This window comes from Epinephelus fuscoguttatus, linkage group LG11 (genome assembly GCF_011397635.1).
Source record: "Epinephelus fuscoguttatus linkage group LG11, E.fuscoguttatus.final_Chr_v1".
Taxonomy (NCBI): domain Eukaryota; kingdom Metazoa; phylum Chordata; class Actinopteri; order Perciformes; family Serranidae; genus Epinephelus; species Epinephelus fuscoguttatus.
This window is the reverse complement of record NC_064762.1, coordinates 34,517,136-34,541,525: the sequence shown is the minus strand read 5'-3', so window position 1 is coordinate 34,541,525 and position 24,390 is coordinate 34,517,136. Positions and strand designations below refer to the sequence as shown.

The 24,390-nt window shown below is 41.0% G+C and overlaps 1 protein-coding gene across 1 annotated transcript in view; it reads right to left on the bottom strand.

The window, feature by feature from the left end:
- Positions 1-1,102: 1,102 nt before the first annotated feature.
- The window catches only part of slc16a10 (solute carrier family 16 member 10), a 48,083-nt gene continuing 24,795 nt past the window's right edge, over positions 1,103-24,390 (bottom strand). Inside the window, exons 2-6 of the mRNA XM_049590287.1 lie at positions 18,345-18,489; positions 14,475-14,904; positions 6,659-6,802; positions 5,992-6,220; positions 1,103-4,357 (exon numbers count right to left, since the gene is read on the bottom strand). Coding sequence (XP_049446244.1) covers positions 4,128-4,357; positions 5,992-6,220; positions 6,659-6,802; positions 14,475-14,904; positions 18,345-18,489 — 1,178 coding nt within the window. The 3' untranslated portion in view covers positions 1,103-4,127. The remainder of the gene's footprint in view (positions 4,358-5,991; positions 6,221-6,658; positions 6,803-14,474; positions 14,905-18,344; positions 18,490-24,390) is intronic.

The window sequence follows — 24,390 nt, the reverse complement described above, 5'->3', positions numbered from 1 at the left end:
TAAAGCATCTATGCTAGCTAAAAACTATGTTAATATGGACTGTCAATATTACTGATTACCTAATGTACATAGACTAATACCAGTAGGCTACAGTTAACATTTAAAGTTACACAGGAATCCTGTTTTAATGTGTCATGTATCCGCACATGTAAGCCAGTTCAGTGTTCTTCATATAGGCTGGTTGTCCTTTTCCTTACGAAGACACATATACAGCTTTAATTTGAAGGAGTACATTGATTGTATGGAACAAAACATTTACTGGGAACAAGCCTTCTCATGTCTAGAGGAAAATCATGGGTACCCATTGAACTCATTTTCATTTAGATATCAAAAGATGAGAGTTCAAGGGACCCCTTAAAAATGGCCATGCCAGTTGTTCCCTCAACAAAAGCCTAAAATGGAGCCTAAATTTGGAGCATTATTTAGCCCCTTTCCCAACAAGCTATGCCAACGTGGCTGGTGCCAATGGATGCCTTACATTTATAATTTACTCCCATTTTTTGGACATACTGTACAAATGAGATCAAACATATTAATTAGTTAGATTTAGAGGTGCTGGAAGTTACCTTCTGACAAAACTAGCATGGCTGTTTTCCCTGTTTCCAGTTCAGGGGCAAAGCTAAGCCAAGCTAAACTATGCTAAAGTAAGCTAAGCTAAGCTAAGCCAAGAAAAGCTGCTGGCTTTATATGTTTAATGGACATGGTTGGTACCAATGGATGCCTTGGGTTGCCTAGTTACACACGATACCACTTCCTTCATGCTAGCTTAAAAATGAACATGCTACAGTCTCTTAAAGACAGTAATGTCCGCCTCCAATTGTTTTCAAAGGGAATTGTATCAGGGGTCATAGCCCCCCCTCGCCCCCTCTGGCCCCCTCCTTGGGGGTGCCACTGTATGTTGGCTGCACTGATTTCCAAAAGGTCTCTGAGTTTTCCAAAAGCAATCCCTCACTGTCAACAGTGACTGACCGCTGAGTGACTTCCTAACATGTTCAGATGGTTCGCTAACACTACCTGTAGACTTTAGGGAGACACATGACGGCAAGCAAACAGGATTAACACACTTTCACCCATTTTCATTTCAGTACATTTTTGGTCTTCAGTGAATGAAATCAAGGCTTAAGGCAAATGCCCGTCAATTACAGCATGACATTCTCCACGACAACTTAAAAAATAAATACCACATGAAAACATAAAACAAGCACCTTTCTATTGAAGGTTAATGATCTGGGCACAGAGTTAATGATTAACTTGACTTCACTGACTAATGGTCACGTAGTCCATGATAAGTCAAACTCCTGTCCTCACTTCCATTTCAAATAGTGGAAAGTTAGTCTCTAAAATGATAAGATACTGGGGATAAAAGTGTAAAAGCCTCTTAATAAAGTGGTGAGGAACTACATATGCACCAGTATTTCTTTTTCCTTTGGTCCTTTGGTCCAAGCAGATGCTCTGCTGTTGACACGGTTGTTTTATGACCTGGACCGCGTCAGCTACTGGGCAAACTTCATTTTCTTTCATATACCAGCTTATGTGAGATTTTTTTTTCCACTTTAACCAGAGGCACAGCACTGTCACATTATGTCACACAATGAAAGTGTAAACTGAAAATATTGGACCAAACTACAGAGAAAAAAAAACAACTTTAAAAACAAGTCTCACCACAGTTTTTTTTTTAAAGAAATACTGCCTAATGTCAACACTATGGTCAATTAATAGACATATACACAAACACAATGTCACTATGTTCCTTATGAATCAATATTCAGGTTCACAACTGAAAGCTGGTGTACTTGTGCTGGCTGACAGTTTTGTTGACGGAATAATTTGACATTTTGGGTAATACGCTTACGAGACTCCAAGAAGTCTCATCAAGAAACAGTCCAGCATATAACCCTCTCATAACATCAAGACACATCTTTTTACCTCATTGTCTTGTAGATTATACAAATGAGATCAAACATAATAAGCTAGCTTTATAGGTGCTGGAAGTCTGTTTCCAGTGTTGGTGCTAAACTGAGCTAAGCTAAGCTAAGATAAACTGAAAACTTCATATGTTTAATAGACAGATATGGTGGTGGAGGTGGTATCGATTTCTCATGAACTGTTGGAAAGAAAGCAAATAAGCGTATTTCCCAAAATGTTAAATCGTTCTTTTAAAGATATGAACGTTAAACACTGACGAGGTTTCTCAGGCACACGGTTCTATAACAAGCAACCCCTTAACACGAGTCAGTCACAGTACAGTCAGGGCTTGATTAACCCTTCATGGGGCCTCAGAGCCTCGATTGACTCCCCTATTCCTTTGTATTGTGTCTGAATTAGTAATAATGAATCATTAGTTTGTGGTAATTCCATATAAAATTAGAGTGACAGTTAACCCCTTGGTCAAAAATATATATTTTCCTCTAACATGTAGTGCTGTTTATCAATCTAGATTATTTTGGTGTGAGCTGCAGAGTGTTGGAGATATCAGCCATGGAGATGTCTGCCTGCTCTCCAATATAATGGAACTAGATGGCACCCAGCTTGTGGTGCTCAAAGTGCCAAAAACAATACATTTGAAAATCTCAACAGCAATGTCTCTTTCCAGACATCATGACCTGGTTACTGAAGATAATCCACAGACCTTGTTGTGAACAGTTTCATGTAGGAACTATTTTCTGTTTACCCAATTACACCCACCAAACATATCACTGGGTCCATGAGTAGATGCACTCTTCCTTCTGTGCAGTGATAATGGTTGGCTGCTGTAATTGGGTAAACAGAAAAAATAGTTCTTACATGAAACTGCTCACAACAAGGTCTGTGGATTATCTTCAGTAACCAGGTCATGATTTCTGGAAAGAAACATTGCTGTTGAGGTTTCAAATGTATTTTTTTGGCGCTTTGAACACAGCAAGCCAGGCGCCATCTAGTTCCATTACATTGGAAAGAAGGCAGACATCTCTGACTGATATCTCAGCAGCTTGTATCTCAAAAGTATAGACTGATAAACAGCGCTACAGGTAAGAGGAAAAATATGTGTTTTTGATTTGGCGGTGAACTGTCCCTTTACGTTCCTTATCACTGCAGATTATACTCTGATTTAGTGGTGCATACATACCAAACTAAAGTGCAATTACTTACCACAAGCTAATTGCAACATAGTGAACATGGAGCCTTTGGGACCCCAAGGGTCTGGGGCCATGACTTGCTCAGTTGGTAATCCAGTCTTGAGTGCAGTCTGTTGTATTAAAGATGAGATTTCCTGGATCCAGCCTGGGGGACAGAGCTGTGTGTCCGTGTTTCAGACGGGATGGAAAATCTTTGTGCTTCAAGCAGCGTCCCTTGAAGTGTCCAAGCACCTTTACAGCCCCAGAGTCTCATGGCTGACACTAATAATGACCTCTGAATCTCTCAGAACACTCTTTTGTATGTCTCTTTGAAATACTATGAACAGATTACCCCTGTTTACAATTTTTGGCATGCTTTAAGATGTTGTTAACAGAAGGATCCTGTCTGACGGGACACTGGAGACGATAAAGATGGCAGGTTTAAGGAGAAATCTTTAGCAGACCAGTTTGCTTTGCACTGATGCTAATCAATGATATGATAATAATGATACTGACTGAAGCTAAATCAAGTTATGTTCCCCCACATGACTGGGTTGCTGTCTTGTGTAATCCAATACGTGTTCTTTTTATGCCATATTTCTACATCTAAAACCATACAGTACTGTTGAAAACTAATTGTAAAGAATGGTGTAAATCCAGCTTTCCCTTCTGAAAGTGTTTTTGGTAAAGACACTGGCTAAAGATGTAAGTCAGCAGCTTTCACACTGCATTCATTGCATGTATTCGTTCCCTTGTGACTGATATTAAATGTGCTGTTTTCTCAGTTTCAATTCCAAACCTCAAGTTTGTGTGTTGTAAGATTCATCTAACTATCTAATGCATAGTTCTGCAGGATCACATTCATGTTCAACTTCAACCTATAACTCTATCTGATATGTTTCATCACTTTGGCATTTTCTCCTACTCAAAGCAGTCATTACAATCGGCTAAAAACACAGATACTGTATCTCAGTCCTCGGTGGTCTCAGTCTGACCCTGTGTGTGTCTCTCTCAGTCTGTTCAGCGAGGCACTTAGAGGACAGACTCCCCTGTTTTGCTTCGTGTGTCTTCCTGAGCTTTCTCGTGCTCGATCATCTTCTGGGTGACGTCCTGCTCTTTGTTCAGGGCCTCCTCCTTCTCCCTTCTCTTGCGCCTGGCCTCCACCCACGGTATCAGACATAGCACGGCTCCTCCAAAGATCGGAGGGATGCCTGCCAGGTAGAAGGCCACGTCGTAGCTACCCAGTCTGTCTCTCAGGAAACCTGTGAGCAGGGACAGGGAGAAGAAGACATTTTATATAAATCAATTATCTCTTGTTATGTTGAATTCACAAGGAAAACTTAATTTTTTTTTTTGCATGCCTCTGGTAAACGAAGAATCCAAAAATGTTTGGAAAATTCTTATGCTAAGGTAAAGTAAAGGGGGACCAGGTTTAACAACACCAAAATTATATCAAAACATCCGTTTATAAACTCTCACACAACTCGTGCAGCAAAATCAAAGCGTCATTTATCCAGTGGTATGCTCAGAACTTCCAAAATACATGCATTTCCGCAAAACCTTAACACTTTCACAGAAACATTGTCATGCATACATACAACTGGATAAATAAGACTTGGATTATGCTGCACAAGGTCCACAATTGCTACAGTGGCCTTACCAGAGCCTGTGAGGGTCAATAATAAACAGGATTATCTGGAGGAATACTTGTCTGTATGCTTCAACTTATTTTTGGCTTCTTGGACTACAGTCATGATGATAATGTCGAGCAGGAGACCCTGATGCTGAGAGTAAAGACAAACATATAACTGAATTTCTGTGGCAGACACAGTTGATTACTGACCTGCTGCCTGTAAACATGGATTTAACAGTAATTAAGTTACTACAATGTAGGTTGACATGTTGCTTATTTCCACTGTAACTTAATTTCTCTCAGTAACGTGGTTTCTCTTGTTAATGAGAGAAAGAGTCACTTGTTTCGCTTGAGGGAAGTTCAGGCCCTGTGTCTGCAAGAATTTACGTTGGTAAAGTTTCCTGGAGCTACACTGAATCTGCAGCTGAGCCTGACCTCTGACCTTTCTGACAGGGAAAGTCACATACTGCATCTCTGCACCTCAGGAAAATGAATGCCTTGTCTATCAGGCGGTTCAAGCCCTTTGCACATGAAGCTCACATGAGCTGATAAACAGTCATGTTACTGATGTATATCATGGGAACCAACACAGAGCAGGTTCAGTTAGTTGCATTCACTGAGGTCATGCATTTCCCAACTGTTAGCATACAGTATGTGCCTTTGATTTGCAACAACAAATTCAGCAACTATAAGGTGCTAAAATAAACACTAGGTGGTGCAAAAGGTCTGTGAAAGTCAGTGTGACATTCTTCTTTATCTCAGGACAGAGACTAAGAGGTCAATAGAAAGCTGCAGGAATGCATTTTGCTAGGTTAAATCCTGCAGTGTAAAAGTGTTAAGCTACAACTGTTTTGTCTATAAACCTTGACAGTTATTATTTAGCCAAATGTTACACTTTTGTTAAATGTTCTTGTTGTTAAGTCATGTTTTAAACGTGTTAGTTGAGTCCGTTCACAGTAAACTTTACTTCACTTAACAGGTTACAATTATTTATGTTTCTATGGCCAAAAGCAAAAAGAAAGGAGTAGCAGCTTCTTTTGTAACCGACTGTGTTAATAAGGGTTATGATATCTTCTCATATCGATCAAAGTTCAAATCTGAGTTAAAATCGTATTGCGGCAGACTTTGATATATTGACAAATATCGTTGTCCAAAGATTTGATATAATATCATATCTTGATAAACTAGTAATATATACCCCTAATATTCAGTGGCTTATCAAGAGCATTAACACAGTATTAACACAGACTGTTCCTGCATTACCTGCAATGGGGGGCCCCACAGTCATGGGCACAGACATCAGGCCCAGCAGGAAGCCGATGGCCTGAGACACATCTTTGGCTCCGACCAGCTCAAAAGCGATAGGGGCCATAATGCAGATGAAGCAGCCATCAAACAGCCCCATCAGCAGGCACACGGCGATCAGCCCTCCGAAGATGTTACACAGAGGGATCATCATGGACATGAGGCCGATGACCAAGAAGGAAGCCACCTAGAAGGACAGGAGAGAGGGGTGTATTCAAATTCTGACTCCTTCATTTGATGGTTTGATAATCTTTATGTAGTCATTTTTCCCTTAAGTTTCCTTGATAGGGTTTCAAGTTCAAGTTAGTTTGGATTTCAGTACCACGTGTTCTTCATATGATCATCTAAATGCTATTTCATATATTTTTCATGTAATCAGATGAAGTAGAGTCCAACTGAAAGCACATTCATTGCTTTTTGCAGTGTAAAATAATGTCAGTGTGAAAATCCTATTTATTTAAACTGGACAGATTTTAAACATTAGCATGCATTGATGACTTGATGACTTTTTTTAATATTAAAAAAAAGGCCTCACAAGCATGGTCATGCCATACTGTTTGAACCAGGTACAGAGGTAACAACCACATCAAGTCTGTTTCTTTGAACTTTGAGGCCCCGCACTCACCTGCAGGTAGACCTTGTTGACTCCATTAACATAGTCTGCCACCCTGCCGAAGATGAGACGGCCCACGCCAGACGTGATGCCGATGCACATGAGCAGAACTTCTTTATTGGTGTCTTCTCCAAAACGCTCTTCCACATGCTTCATCTGGGGACAATTCAAGAAACAAATGAACACAGCTGTCTCATGGCTTTAATCCACTGCAACACCCGGGGAAAAAAAAGTTAAAAATGCAGAAGAGGAAATCCAGCTGCAGGGGTTAAGATAAGTTCAGCTTCATATATTCAAGAAGCCTGACTGAGATTGAGATCCCTTTTACAAGAGAGACACAAATCAAGGGCTGGGTATCGGTACTTAAAACCTTTTAGGTATCGACTGAAAGAACCCAGTATGAAGTAGCATTAAAACTTCTTCAGTCAAATGATACCTGCATTTGATCTTTTTTGTACCTACATCTATAAAAAAATGATTATTTGTATGGTTTTGTTTACAGCAAATCACACGTTAAAGTGTGAACTTTCAGGGGTTCAATGCAACATGTGATTGGCCAATTACCACACCAACTACAGCCCATACAGTCTGGAATGTTGTGAAGTTGAGTGCAATGTGTTTATGAAGTTGGCAGTTCAGCATGCCAAGATGCCACCAAAATGTTCAAGATACAAGCTCTGTTCCTGTAAAAGAATCCAATTAAAATTTTGTGGTGTTATAGCAAGGTGTTCAAAATACGTTTTGTAGGATAACATGCTATCTAACCAAATTACAGTATTTACACTGCTGTTCTGTATTGATTAGCTGTGCACTGAGAGCATGGATCACAATAGAAACATCAAAGCTTCATGCTTTTGAGAAATCCCAATGTCACAAATCACAGGGCCTTTAACACAGGTCAGGAAGGTTTGAGGTAGAGCAGAGGGTACAAGATGGTATTGTCAGCATAAAAATGGACAAAGCAGTGCTCAGTTGGAGAGTTTATAATAATGTCGAGAGCAAATAGCAGGGGACCTTATATTGATCCTTGAGGGACACCTTCATTAGTCATCTGGGCACTTGATTTGAAACCATCCGTATCAACAGTCTAAATTCAAACATGATTTCAACCCGCTGTAAGCAGAGTCACTAAACCAGTGGAAAGACACGTATTTAACAAAATGTTGCAATTGACAGAATCAAAAGTCTTGAAGAGCTTTACAAGGAGTGCAGCACAATGCTGCTTTTTACCAAGTGAGTTCATGATGATATCCACAACAGCAGTTTTATAAGCAGGACATGATTTCCTGTAGGGGCACACTGTTTTACATTACATCACAATTTTTTTCCATGCTGATGACATGACACTTCACTTGCATGGGTATATTCAGTGTTTTGCATTCTTTTTGCCTTAAACTGGTTGTATATGTATGTATATATGTAAGGATTTAAAGTGCTTCACAGTGTTGGGGCCAACTTAGTGACTCCACTGCTCTGTAGTACTGTAGTGTATCAAGCATTTTTCAGTTGGGAGTTTGTTGTTGCTTCCCTGTCACAGCCTACTCATCAGAATTCTTATCCAACCCATCCATATTTCAACATTCCTCTTTTATCTTCCATTTTTGCTGTCCCTGAATGTTAGTTTCCACTTCAGACTATGAAAAAAGCAGCCCAGATGTTCTTTTTTCCAGATTACTGGCTGCATGCGTCCCTCTTACCCCAAAGCACCAATCTGTGAGGCCCAGAAGTTGTGAGCCAGTGAGAAAAAAAGGGCTTGCTGTGTGGAGCCCTGCCAGCTACTTGTACCTCTAGGGGGGCAGCAGCAGCAGCAGTCCCGCTCAAAAGCCTGTCTGTCTGCTGCCTCTACAACCCCCCACCCCCCTCCTGCCCCCCTGCAGGTCAGACATCCATCTGCAAAGACCTCTGGATGACTTATCATCTTTGTCAATACGTCACAACAGCATGCTCTGTGTTCAAGAGTGTCCTGCTCAGAAGGGATTCCTGCATCCAAGAAGCAATGCTGCAGGCAAAACAACTAAAGGCTCAGCGTGCGTGTATGCACACACATGCATCATCAGAAAAACTGATGATTTACACACCCATTCAAGGATGACCCCGGGGAGGAGACTTTTAAGAGAGATGCCAGATGTGACTGGCATTCTCCCTCTTAGCTTGTCGTTACTATTACAGAAGCAATGAATGTCTTCAGATATCTTTTCAGTCATAGGAAATAATAGATGAATAAAGAATTTTGTTTTTTCAGTTCCTCAAATGGCCACTTGAGACTGGGTCCAAGTGCAAGTCAATCCCTCTAAACCACATGTTAAGCCTAGGCATAATCACAGTTAACAATGGACTGTAATGCACTGTGCTAACCAAACTAGCTGCTAGTGTTAGGGTTTGCTCAACCCTCATGTCCAAATATGGTCATCTGGCTCAAAAATCTAAAATGTCAATGGTCAAACATGCCAGGCTCAAGGCTTCAAAATGGGAGTCCATAAACATATAGCATCATAATGGCTACGTCCATTATGTTTATACAGTCTATGGTAGGAATCCACTGTGGTGCCATGTGTTGGCAATATAAAACATAAAATGTAAAGATGACAATTAAACAGGGTTTTCCGCAATTTGTCCGTCATTTTGATTAACAAATTAACAAATGGATCAATCGAGAAAATAATGGGCAGATTAATCTATAATGAAAATAATAAAGCCCTAAATATAACTCTGCATCAGTCAGCCACAACAAACCATGATCAACTCAGGTGGATCACGCAAGATAACACAAGAGAGGTCTGAGTAACGAGCAAACAAGGAAAACACACACACACACAAGTAAAAGCCCACTACACCTTGATAAGATTTATCTGGTCAGTCATACGTATGATGGAGACAAGCAGTTCCTGTGCTGTGACGTCACACTGTTAGATTAATGGACAGACATGAGGAACCATAGGAAGACATAGTGACCGGCTAAACGCTACAGGAAGATATTACCCATTGAACCCTGTGACTCATTCACACACTGCATCAATAATGTCTGTTATGTATTGGAGGCTTCCTGCGAGGTTGCAGGATGGTGCTGTGTCACGTGTTTACTCATTACAGATAAAAAAGCAGGAACAAAACAGAGTGTAACTTTGCTTTTCCTCTGTCTTTAAACAGATTAGATGGACCCATAGATTCAGCAGAGGTTATCTTACATCACCCCTGTTACAGCTGTGTCATGCTACCATCTATCATGGAGCTTTGGCATTTAAACATAAGCTTATCAGTGCTTGACAACAATCAGTGATTTCCGGCCTCCAAACACCAGTGCACTCCCAGATTACTGTACACTGGGGAAAAAAAAGTACATGTGGCAACTTTTCCACTTATCCCGTGAGTGACTGGTAAAAAGGTGATTCTACTTGAGTGACTGATTGAGCACTGCTGCTTAACAGAGCAACATAGAAGTGCACCAAAAAATTCAGCAGGATGTAATTTGACTGTTTGTTTTAAGAGTGAGTGTGTGTGTGTGTGTGTGTGTGTGTGTGTGTGTGTGTGTGCACGCGCGTGCGTGTGTGTGCGCGTGTATCTTCGATCACGTTTTCAGGAACACAAGCTCACTTTGATGTGATGCAACTCAGAGCCTGGCAGTTGGCCTTGTGGTGTAGAACATCATAACCCTACAGAATAAATACAGAAACACAAACACACACACGCGTTCAATGCAGACACAGTGGTTTAACCTCTAACTATTTTTTAGCTCTGCTTCTTTTTCTTAGGCCAGAGACATACTTGCTTTTTAACCTCATGTTCACATAGATGACCAAACTGAGCAGAATTGTTCAGATCCTTGCCCATGAACAACGCATGTTACTGGAAGATTCCACCAGAGAGAGCCTGAGAGAACTCAAACCGTATACAGTTTCCAGATTTGCATGATGTACACAATAACAGGGCAACACTTAGGGAGATTACGATATTGTCAATTCTGAGATCACCGCAGATCATGGCAGAAAAAGCGACAGTGGTGCCATTATACATAATATGTGTCAAACATGTTACAATGGTGAGTATGTTCCTCTCATTCTACAAACACTGACCCCGCCTTTTATGTGTATTGCATCTTTGCGTAAGCATCACCATTCACCATGATGACCAATGATCATCATCATTCATTTCTGAGGATGTCCACAACCAACTCTCCAGATGAACATGAGGTTACCATCATGTGCACGCGAACGTGTACTTACAAGCAAGTATATCCCCAACCTTAGATTTGATGTTGGAGATATACCAAATCTGGCAAATAAACTGAAAGACATGCCTGAACCCCAAACAGTCTGACTTGCTATGGCCGGTGGATGGTGCTTGGTTTTGGCTAACTGCTAACGTTCTCATTCATTCATTCATCTTCTAACCGCTTCATCCTCTTGAGGGTCGCGGGGGGGCTGGAGCCTATCCCAGCTGACATCGGGCGAGAGGCAGGGTACACCCTGGACAGGTCGCCAGACTATCGCAGGGCTGACACATAGAGACAAACAACCATTCACGCTCACATTCACACCTACGGACAATTTAGAGTTATCAATTAACCTAGTCCCCAACCTGCATGTCTTTAGACTGTGGGAGGAAGCCGGAGTGCCTGGAGAGAACCCACGCTGACACGGGGAGAACATGCAAACTCCGCACAGAAGGGCTCCCACGCCCGGGATCGAACCGGCAACCCTCTTGCTGTGAGGCGAGAGTGCTAACCACCACACCACCGTGCCGCCCTAACGTTCTCATTTTACAGCTAAACAATACACTAAAAACATTTGATGTGAGAAATAGGCAATGCAGTAACAGAATCTTGATTCATGTTTGATCAGTGCTGCCTAGTTTGACAGTTTGAGCACAGTTCACAAGGAGCGACTGACATGATTGACAGCTGTTCTCTTGGAAAATGGCTGATGAACCAACCATTTTACTTGCGGCAGAGTTACGGGTCTATCACTGCCTCTATCAGTTTTCGTGTAAGGTAAAGCAGTGAAAATATTCAAAATATAGTGTACACTTAAACTGATACTGATTTCTTAGGTGGCTAAATACATTTTGCTGCGACCTCGTCCAAAGCAGTGCATTGTTTGGCTTCCATGCCAGGGGATCTAGTTTATCAAAGATGCTAACAAAGCAATGCAGTACATAAAATAAGCACAGCAGATACGTCATATAGTTCAGACAACTATGTTTAACCACATATCTTAAAATGTTACAGTTATAGCTGAAAATGACAACAGAAATTAGCAAGTTTGCCGACTACACATACAGTTTTCTACCTTGAAGTGACTATTGTTGTTAGCAAGACATCACAGTGATTCAGTCTGTTGAACATACCTGAACTAACCTAACAGTATTTTGTCAGTAAGATGTATACAATGTTGATTTGATTTTTTAAGGGATTGGGGACTAGACTCATAAACTCTAAAGTAGAGCTTTCTCACAGCAGTCAAACACAGGAGTAGTTAATAACATTAATGATGACTGCCTTCCATTTAGATGTGACGAAATGGAGCGGAGCAACCAGTAACTTATTAGTAACACCTGTGCTTCTCTTGTGAAGTCTGTCTGCTTGGAAAAATATCTATAGTTGCTGGCATCAACATGATATCAACACTTAGTTAAACACACAAAAAAGAAAATCTAAAGTAGAAAATGGCACATCAACTACACACTCTTTAAAGTTGATTTAACAGTGTGTTTTGGGGTGAATTTTCCCTTTCAGAGCCCCACTGTGCACCAACCCATATTTTCTCTGCTCACTCTCCTCGACTGTTTTATGGTCATTAAACATCTAGCCCTCTTCCAGCCCACACGCCGCAGCACTGCAGGTGCCCCTCATTAAACACACTGAAACAAGCTTACTTTTTAAGTAGAGACATCTTTCTATGAAACAATACCATTCTGTATGCTGCTAATGTGAATCTGTTAAAAAAAGAGGATAAGTATTACTTGTCTGGCTGACATGACCAAACTTTCTCATGTGCTGTTCTTCAATTTGTTATTTTTGCAAAGTCAGCAGAGAGAAGCTACCACGCCTTTTATCAGCCCACGAATTGAGCAAACATCGCCATAACTGAAGGCCAGCATCTTATCTGTAATCAGTAATACTTGGAAAAGTGTGTGCAAGTGTGTACAAGTGTGTGCAAGTGTGTGTGTGTGTGTGTGTGTGTGTGTGTGTGTGTGTGTGTGTGTTAGATTACCTCCATTGGACTTTTATTGTCTTCAGATATGTATAGCTTGATTTGGACTGAGGAAAAACACACATGGAACTGTGGCAGTGGGGCTCTAAAAGGACACACACTCATGCACATATGCTCCAGGGAAAGAAAAGTGTTGAGAGGTTTTAAGGGACTGATAGGACTTGCTTCCTGAAAAGCTGAACAATATGCAGTTTGACCCGTTTTTCCCCTCCTTCTTCCGGTGCAGTGTCAGAAGGCCGGGACTTGGCCTTAAATGCAGGGAGGAAGGGGCTCTGTGTAGTAAAGGACGAGTGCTGGGGCTCTGAGGCCAGGGGTGGCGCTGAGGCTGCAGCCAGGCCCCTGCAGTGTCGCAGTCTGAGTAGCAGACACAGGAGAAGTGTTGGGAAAACACATCCCTGGGACAGGCTGATCTCCCTCCAACAACAGTGTCATCGTGTCCAAATAAACAGTCACCTCCTGAGTCACTCCAACACATCCAGTCTCTGCTCTCCAGCCCTCCCAAGAAGGTGTTTTCTCCAATATCATATTTTTCCATCATAAAGTTTAAATAAAGGGAGATTCAGGGAATGTGACACCTGTTTACAGAACTGTGTCCTGACTGAAATGAGAGCTAGAGATTGAGCCTTCCTGACATATTTAGTTACTTTCATCAGGACCACACAGCTTAAGTGTCACATGTGGACACATGCTGCTGTGAGGGAATTGGGAAACTGCTGTGACATGCACTTTGTAGGATGTAGCCCAGTTAGTTAGGCTGTAGTAAACAGGACAAGATTTTGGTATCAAAAGCATCCTGATTTTCATTTGTAGTCCAAGTAGTATTGACCAATCATGTTTGAGCAGCAGGTATACAATCTGTGTGCAGAGGTGGAAAGTAGTTGCTGAAATGCTATTTGGAACAAGACGATCTAGCTTTTTTAACATTTAATTATCCACATTCATATACAGATATCTGTTTATAGAGATAAGCTGAAATGACCGGTGCATGGAAGAGGAAGTCCTGACTCGCAACAGAGTCTCTGCTTCCGGCTGGACCATGTTCCATTGGCTACATCTTTAAAATGAAAACTTGATTGACCCAAATTACAAAACTACAAACAACATACAACTCCTATTGTATCTATTGATTTTTAGAGGGCCTTTGCTTAAATAGACCCTCTTAACTGACAGAGACAACCTTACATATTCTATGCTCCTAAATGCTGAAGTACACCTTAAGAGTCATAAATCATCTCATGGTAACCCTGTACCGACGCTGTATGCCTGGAAGACCCTGGCTGGGAATCAGACTTCCCCTCCTTACCTTTCACATCAATAAATCTCACGTTGCTAGTACGTGTTTTGATATCTGTGTTGTTGAAGCTCTCTAGTTAACCTCACCCTTACTCCTGCCTCTTGCCAATAAACACATCCTCCAAAACAAGAGATTAGGATACTGGGAAATCACACCATGGAATCCCTCTGTTGGCATTTACATACTGTTATTCGTCATCAGACTGACCTTTGGCTCAGAGAGTGGGGTGATGATGTCCAGCAACACAAACAACATGAGTACACAATAGGTGTGATGGTCAGTGAAATCAAATTTGATTGAGAAATAGCAGAAAACACAAACTTACCAGGTGAACATAAGGCACAAAGTAGCCATAGAGGGCTGCAGGGATTCCGAAAGCCCAAATGCGATATCCCAAAGACCTCCAGATATTGATGTTGAAGATCTCACCCAAGGGCGGGCACTTGCTTCCTGTGCGGGTGTTGCTGGGTTTGACTGGCATCAGGGGCTTGTAGGTGAAGCCAGCCAGCATCAGTATGAACATAAGGATGCACAGAACGCGCATGGTGTTCTGGAGGCCCACTTTTTCCAGCAAGCCCGACAGCACAAAGGGCAAGGTGATGGTGAAGATGCTGCTGCCGGCCGTCACAATGCCATTGACCAGACCCAGGCGCTTCTTGAAGTAGTGGCCCAAGATGACCAAGCTGGGCTGGTAGGCGAAAGAGCAGCCACAGGCAAATACAATGCCATAGGTGAAATACAGGGGGCCCAGGGACCTGTGACAGGGCAAAACAACAAGATGCATAAGGATACAGCCTTATGGCTCACTGCTGACATTAATATTTGCTCCATGGAAGATCCATCAACAAGATTGAGCAAGTAAATGTTTAATTATGGGTTGTCCTCAGCTTTTCTTATTATCTGCACATTCAAAAGTTGTATAATTAATCCAACAGTGAAAAAGTATAATTATGCTACCTACTGAAGTGGTTCAGTTGCCAGCTGCAGAGGATTATGGTTTTCTTGGCATTTTGTGAATGTCTAACATTGTGTCTAACTGTTTTTTAATCCCACTGGTCACAACATTTTGTTATATTAGTCGCTTTATTAAGGTTTGATGATTCTGCTGACAGCCGATTCAAATTAGGAATGTCAGCGGTTAACTGTTAATCGGTTAACTGCGAAGAATATTGACCAATTATGTATGTTGGTCTATTAATTTTGCTACTCTTCAGTTTACTGCACTGCGCACCATCCCTGTCTGGTGGAGGTTGCTAGCAGCACTGCTCATTTGGCAACAACTGCTAGTAACACCGCCCCCACCAAACAGTGGACACGACCTGGTTGGGTGGGAGCAGCGCAGAGTGGCAAGGGCTAACGTTAGCTAACCAGTGGAGACCAAAAGATGGAGACTATGTTTCTGTATGTTAACACGGCTACCTGGTTGTCTCACAACAAAGCCAACAGAAAATAAAGCAAAGGGCAAGACATTTAGAGAAAACACTTAAACTTCACCACCTCTAAATAGATAGCACCTTAAAATGTGGCACTAAAGCTCACCGAGTCAATGGAGTGCTGGCCTAGAAGAAAAGGCCTCTTGTATTTCACGACATTTTGCTTTTTTTCATGAAAATAAACCAGCAAGGTTAATAGGTGTTGGGCTAGTGAAAGTAGTCAAACACCATGTCTTTTTGGGGTCTAAAGTTCAAGTCCTAAAGTGGTTGATAAAGGTGTTCCTCAAGGATCAATATTCGGTCTTCTGCTATTTACTGTGCAAAAATAAAATGTTTTTCCCAGCTGAGCACTTCACTACAATTTTATGCTGACCTTCATGCCATCAGTTCTACGTCAGACTTTCTCCACAGATAAATGGTCTTAATGTAAATCTTATTAATACAGAGCAGCATTATAAGTACTGAGCAATTTGGTTAGATAGTAGATTGTCTGAGAAAACTCATGTTGAACGCCTCACTCAGAAAACATTGATTCAAATTGGATTCTACTGATATTTAATGGTATTTGTGGACGTTTTTTATCAGTGTGTCTGACGGCCCAGTATGATTAAATTGTTTTGTTGATTTGTTATTAATCACAATTAATTAGTTGTAAGAGATCTTGATCTCAGTGAGATAAATAAATAAACACAGCTTTAAAAACACTCAGATCAGTCCATATGCTGCTGAAGCTCTCTAGAGAAATAGAAAAATCTTTATTACTAATATTTTGTTGCTTGTTTGTATTTTTAGTTTAGTTTTAGTTTTTTCTAGTTTATAAAACGACTAGAGGATGGTTGGAAAAAAAAGATGGTGTGTGGAATGGGCCAAAGGCATGACATCAGAATAAATAAAAGTGAAAGAATGAATTAATGAACTCTTACCAGGTACAATATTTTGGCATGTGTTTGACTTCTGTCAAACACATGCTTATACATCTAGGTAACATAATTTAAGTCTAGCAGTCAAGGTCCAAATAAATACAGGACGGTGGCTCCAAGTGGTTTCAAAGTCCTGTTTGAGGTAAATAAATCTTAACAGATATCACATGACCAAGATATTTTGCACCTTGCACTGTCTGCTGCAAAAATCGGCTGTCAACCCATTTTTTGTGAAATGCTTTTTGACTGCCACTTGATAAGCTGTAATTCAGCTGTTTTATTATGTATTCATTGCACTTGAAAGTGACTAAGGGTTGAACCTTTGCTGCTTTGTTTGGATAAAAATGTTTGTGTGGTGGTACCAGTGTTTCCTCACGTGTAGATGTATATGGTTCCAGGAAATTATTAACAATGCAGTGCTAAGTGCAGAGCCTCTTGCCCACAGAGTCTTGATAAAAGCTAAAAGGGCATATGTGCACTAGCTACTCAGCAACAAACAGCAGACAGGCACAGTCAGCAACTGCTGGTGAACATAATGGAGCATTTAGCAGCTAAAGAGACAGGTATTTCCCTTGGGATTTGGCAGAGACCAAAACAGAACTAAAACAGAGTGAAAATTGGACTTACATTCATCAGGTGGATGCAAACCACACTCCAAATGAGTTGCTAATCATGTTGCTCGATGTTTAAATAAGTGACTACTAACAAGCTGGCCAAGGTGATTATATGTTAACATTATGTTAACAATTTGTTTTCACTGCCCAAGAATAGTTATTGCAGGTTTAAAGGGATGATTCCACACCAAATCAAAAATACATATTTTTCCTCTTACCTGTAGTGCTATTTATCAGTATTGATTGTTTTGGTGTGAGTTGCAGAGTGTTAGAGATATTGGCCGCAGAGATGTCTGCCTTCTCTTCAATATAATGGAACTAGATGGCACTCAGCTTGTGGCTCTCAAATGCCAAACCATATAAAGGAAGTATGCATCTACTCATGGACGAGAGGCTTGTGCTTGTGACAGCGCGAGATGTAAACATTAATGGCGTCCTCATCAGTTGAGCTGTAACCTGGTGCTAACGTAACGATGTATGCTTTCTTCTTTGCAGAAATACAGTTTGCGGGTGTAGTTCGGAGGCAGACATCTCTACGACCGATATCTTCAGCACTTGTCAACTCACACCAAAACATTCTAGATTGATAAAGAGCACTACAGGGAAGAGGAAAAATATGTATTTTTGATCTGGTGTTGAACAAGCTCCCCAAGTCAAGCTATACTGATCATTCAATATATCGAGACCATAAAGGGTTACATGAATCTGTTGGCTTACTGATACTCTTAACTGAGGACTGAAGTTACTCACTACTTGGGGTGTTCATGGTACATTGATACAGATCGATATATTGATTTAATTATCAACAATTACAACGATACTTGTCACTGTCTTTAAGATACGTCTATATTCTAAAATTCTAATGGAGCATCTGTGTCACCACTTCCATCCAAGTGTACCTCCTTCCTTAACATTCATACAGTGCTAGCGGTGTAGCGCCAGACAGACAGTGGCAAACAGCCAAAAAAAAAGACAATGAAGATATTTACTAATATCGTCTCATATCAATCACAAGGCCCTGAATTGAATCAAATCAAAATTGTGTCAGGATATCAGCAAATATCGTAATGTTGTCCCAAAAATGTATATGATACTGTTATGTGATGAAACTTGTGATTTTCACCCCTACTTGCTACCACAACGACCTTGTAGGAGTAGGTGACATGTATTCTGTATGCATTGATCACATGACGTCCTTTTGAACTGAAAAGCTTATTTTCTTCCTTACGTGACAAAGGAGCTGGCCAGTAGGCCAACCAGGCCAACAGCAGCGCCGCCCACTGCGGTGACTCTGCATCCGAGGATGTCGGTGAAGACGCTGACGATGGGAGAGCAGAAGAAGATCATCCCCATGGAGAGAGAGCCCACCCATGCTGCAGAGACACAGGGAGACAAAGCAAGACAGAATGAGTGTATGAGAAAATCCTCACACAACAAGCTGTAAGTCAGAGCGATTATCGTTTCACAACGAAACGGAAAACTATTTAAGACACAAACAAAACTGTCTCCAGGAAGACACTTCTGCTTAATACTCATGCTACAGATGCTGACTACAAAACAAAGCCTGGCGATGCTATTATAGGACACTGTTGATCTTGTATCTATGTACACATTTACTTAGTGGCGCACACACACACACACACACACACACACACACACAAACACACGCACTGTATTGTCAGTTTGCTCAGACATCCAGTCTCCAAATGTCTTCCAAGTCGCAGGTTTCCTTTTTTAGATCCTGTTCATTAATCATACTGTACCTTGTTTGTATCTACATCCACTTTTCTTTGTGACCTTGAAGCAAACATGTTTGGGAAAAGCTACACAGAGACACTAACTGCCTTAGGAAGACAAAGCGTACAATAACAAAGACGAGCAACAGTAGGAATAAACATTGAGTGGAAGGGAAAGAGTGACCAGGAAAACACTTAGGTGTGATCTCAACACTTAGTACATAGATACCACAGAGCTGTCATCTACCTCTTGGGTAGGACATACATTTACGTCTCACTTAACACAGGCTGTTCTCGTGCACTGTTAGAACGTTTTCCTAGGAAAAGCAATGCATCAAAATTCGTACATATCCCAGGTAGTTATGAGCCAGTTATTAGTGTATAGCCATGTGTTTTTGAAGGCTACATGTCATATGACTAATATGACTAATAATATGAATTGCTGTATGAAGATACATTGCTAAACTTTCTCAGAAAACTCAGACATGACTAAGAATTTTCCAGGCAGCAAACATCCAACAGTGCTGCTGGTCAAATTCCAAAAACAGTGACAAACCAAAGTCCTTAATCATGTCATGTTAATTATGTCTTCTGCGGCTCTGAAAATGCATTTTCAAGTTTAAAAAAAAATAACCCTGGCATTAGGGTTATCTCAGCCTTAGTTTGGAGATCAGACATTTATAACAGAAAGTGTAATTCACAAATTAGGGTGTGGATTTTGAAAGACGTGTGTTTACCTAGCACAGAGAGCCTAACAAAAAGATGCAGTTGGTTGCATTATGGGAAATGTGGGATCCAGTGTTTCTGGAGCTTGACGTAGTGTAGTCTAGGGACTAAAATTCAGGATATATGAATATGTTAATGCTAAATCACTAGGCTACCCCTTTAATGTTGTCATATTGCCAAACCCTAGGCAAAGCACTGTGCTTCAAATTCTGTCTCTTATTCCTTCCCTTTAGTATGTTCTAGTTTTCAGTCTAATGCTACCAGAGCAAAAAAAAGCAAAGTGATTCTTTTTGTCTCCAAGAAATGTCAGCAGGACTAAAACTCTGACCACAGGAAACATCCGCAGTGGTTGGTCAATGCTTGGTCAGCAGTCTTCTGTGAGTCTGAGGTTAAATACCACTGTCACATGCTGCAGCAGACCTCTAATACATGTTAAGATATGTAGACACATTTATGTCAAAGCAGATCAGCAATTCTGGAATTTAAAGGGTGTTGGAGGGTTTGACCATTGTGGGATCTATCAAAGAATAGTAGAGCAAAATAGTGTTTGTAGATAGGTAGACTCAGAGAACTTATATCTCTTAGGTCTTATCACAAGTTTTATTTACTTAATGACATATGGGTGAGCATGTATGTGCTGAGGTACGCTGGGAAAAACAGATGTTGCACTAGAAATGCTTCTTAAACAGCAAGCTTTGAGATACTGTATTGTATTGTTTTGTATTGACTTTTATCATTATCCAAGGAAAAGAAGCAAACATGAAGATGGGAAGTGGAAAAACAAGTAGCAATGCTGACAAAACACGAGTACACAAATTATGCAAACCACCTCGTGCAGTGCCTTTTGACCACAAAAAGGACGGGGAAACCAGGAGTGAGTGACATGTTTTGGCAGGAGTGACTGCCTGGGGCACTTTTAGTTCTCCGATAGAATAACACATCCTACACTAGATACTGTATAAGCATAGGTAGGGTTGAATGTGAGCACGTGTGACACAGAAGTTGTTTTTCTCAATTGTGACGCAAGGTCAGAGGAAACTTGTGGGAAAATGTAGAGCAGCAGGAGTTTGACTGTGTTTTTGTTGTCTGTTTTTGACGTTGAGTAACGGGAGACCCCTGTGTCACGTTTCAGGTTTATTAGCTGCGTCACTGCTGTGTCTTTATTCTCCTTGAATCCTCATCTCACCCCATGCTGTCACAGTATCATACAAGCTCAGGTTGTTCCATAAGATAAAGGTTATGAAGCAGTACATAGGCATGGAATAAAAACACCCTGCTACCCTTACAGGAATAATCATAACTGTACTGTGAGCAGCTTCTCTCTGATAAACACCTTTACTTTAGTGTGCTAAGCATCTTTAACCAGGCCAGCAGCTCTGTTGGGCTGTAATGGTAGTTGTTAGGAAAACTAAACTTTAACGTTGATAAAAGTTGAGGCTCATAATTTGTTTTTTTCTTTCCCAAGCTGTCTTGGTGAAGAAAATGCAAGAAATGTAGGCTCTAGGGATGCACGATAATATCGGCACATCATTGGTATCGACCAATATTGGCTTTAAAATGAAATATCGGAATCGGCCAAAGTGCGGATAAATAAGTTGTTATATATCGACATATCCGATATCGGCAGAAAATCCAACATTGTGCATCAGTAGTAGGCTAGGTAATATGCTCACGATGGCAATATAAACATGATGATTTTTAGAAGAAAATCTTTATCGTGGTCACCATTTAAGTTAATAGCTAACATTAGCTAACGTCAGAGTCCGTCATCGTGTCAGGTACCCATGGATAACCAACCAGTGACAAAACAAAGACCTACTTTACACTACATGATTCAAGTGGACACTACATGATTCAAGTGACCCAATTCCGATTTTTTCCTCTCAAGTGGCACAGATCGGATCTGTAACATGAATGTGTAAACAGGAAAAAAACGCATGATATCGGATATTGTCAGATCAGATTCAGGCCTCCTTCATATGTGGAAATATATCGGATATGAATCAGATATCTGCCAATGGGTCTGTAATCTAAACAGACAGATCAGATATTTCCTGGCAATCCACATCGTACGTCATGAATAATGTGCCGACAGCACAGTTTGATGACGTGCTCATGAGCGAGGGAAAGGAAGGAAAGACGAATAAATCGCACGTCAATCAAAAACTATGAAACAAAAAAAGCACAATCTATCCTGAGTGAGACAAACTGCTTGATCCCCGTCTCCAGTGTACCAGCAGAGAACCTGCAGAACCGAATCAGCGAAAAAACACACCGGGCTACACAGCCTCTCCACCTGAGCAGCTGAAGCTGCGGCTCGCACCCTCGACACACAGACGGTGCTTCTGCATGCCAGCCAAACGTGTGTGCAACTGTGAGAAATAAATATGTGAGGTGTACGCTGCTTTTCTATCTTTTTTTTATCTTCTTTCTTTTTTTTCATCTTTTTCTGTCAGCAACATACACTCCTAACACAGGACAGGTTGTTTTTATTGACTGAGTTGATTATTAAGCCATAGTGATGCGCGGATCGGCTCTGATAGCACCCGAATCAGCATGTACCTATCAATCATCCAGCCGCACCCGTCTGCAGCTGCACGGACATTTCCACCGCTCTGTGTAGGCTAAGTTACCTTTTAAATTATGTGGAGCAGCGCCAGCTTTCCAGTTGATTTATTCTTTAATGATTAACTTTAAATATTTAAAGTTAATCATTAAAATTGCTTTCAGTAATGTAAACATTTCCATGTGCGCAGTAATGTCACTGTAGCAAATACTGTGGGACATTTACACAGTGGTCAAGAGTGCTGGACCGGAAGTGTTGCACAAAAAAACGGAAGCTGGCTGCATTCTGTTTTGCCTCCGTGAAAAATAAGGTGAACAGAACATGTCAACAGCAGTCAGGAAAAATCGGATATAGGCAACAAATCGGAATTGGGCATCAAGACATGGTAGTATAAAGGCAGCCAAAGATCATGCAGGTCGGTTCTTGGGGGTTGGATAAGGGCATTGAAGTGACAGATGTTGACTGGAAACAGATTAGTAATATCCCTTAGTCAAAAGCTGCACATATTCATATTTCCAAATATAAATACTGACATGTAACCTATATTTAGTTATCCTCCTCTTGCTCAACGCCCTTCTCTGGTTTCCCTGTGTGAGTCAATGCACAGTCAAAGGTTCTTAGGGATCTATTCCAGACACTGCAGACAGAAAAAATGCCCCAAATTCAATGGGGTTCACTTTGCCTGGTCTCATATTTGTGGGGATATCGGCCTGCTTTAAGCTACATAATGTAATAAATGGCAGTGAACAAGAAAGGCAAAGAATCCCTCAAGGACAACAGGAAATTGCTGCTGTGGTTTCATCTGCTGGCTCTCTCGATTTAAAAGCATTTACGCTTCAGACAAAAAGGAATTCCAGATTGAAAAATGTAATATCAGGATTCTCTCTGTCCCAGTGACATCCACCATTAGCCGCGGGCCCCGCTTGGACACTGACAGACGAGGAAGAGTTGCCCTAAGTCCTCTGTCTGCTTTGTTAAAGACTCTTTGCTGGAAACCCTCTGCTCTGAACCCGCTCACCCCATAATGACTGAACCTACAGCCATGAAAACGGCGTAAAACTCTGCCTCTTGTAAACCAGACAAAATGAGGTAACACCTGTGAGAGTTCATGAACTGCAAACTCTGAACTTAAATGCTTGTTGGTTTTAAAGGTGTCAAGGTGTGAATAAACAAGTCTGATCAGCTGTAATCATGCTGTTTGACCCTCTTGTACTGCCTAGAATAGTGGTTCAAACTTTTTTTTGTCTGACTTATCCCAACAGCCCTTTCAACTGTTAACCTATTACTGTGAGCTAACTGTTTCAAATGTCTATTGAATTCTTTGAGGTAACTAATTCATCAGTCTATTCATTACTTTAAACTATTAGTTTATCCATTGCTTTAAACCAACTATGGTTGGCAATCTCTGGCAAAGAACATCAAATAGGACCAAGTGTGTAAAGCACAGAATGGTCCTCATGGATCGCTGATGATCAATTTGTGAATATAGGCAGCTGGTTGAGTTATCTATTAACCACAGTTAATGGAAACAAATAATGGACAGGCATACTTGGCTCATATTGCAGTGGCATGACAGCCCATTTCCCTGGCTTGGTCAAATAAACAGCTTGTCCCCGTCGCATATTCTAGGAATCAGTTGACTAAAGATGCACGGGCTAAAATCTTGTTCCAACATTGAGAATGAAGACAGGCTTCATTTAACACCAGAGACCACTTAAATCTCTGGCTGTCTCATGCTGTTGCACTAGATTAAACACAAAGTTAATAAATCAACTGCTCTCACTGCCAACAAAGCAGAAAGAGGACCAGATGCCCCACTGTATCACCACATGGACATGAAATAATGCATTACAGAGCTTAACATTTCTCTCTGAAGAATGAATGAAGTCTGCTTCGTAAGTACTGGTGAAATATGGCTTTAGCCTGTTGTAGTTCATGTCAATGCTTTGCCATACACTGTAAAGTATATTCATAAGATTGCATCTCAGTACCTTCAAAGATGAAAAAAACTGAGCACACTGACATGCCAATTTTCACAGAGGGTTTTAGAGTTTGTCTCTTTTTACAAGTAGTACCACACAATTAACGGTTCGAGCACACACAATGAAATAATACTCCATTGTCCCAACCATTGAGTGGTCATTAAGTGCTTTCTAAAGTTTTTAACCATACTGATGATCTTTGCCTAACCACAATCAAGTGTTTTAGTTAACAAATGTAAACCCAACAAACTCGTTTTTTTTCCC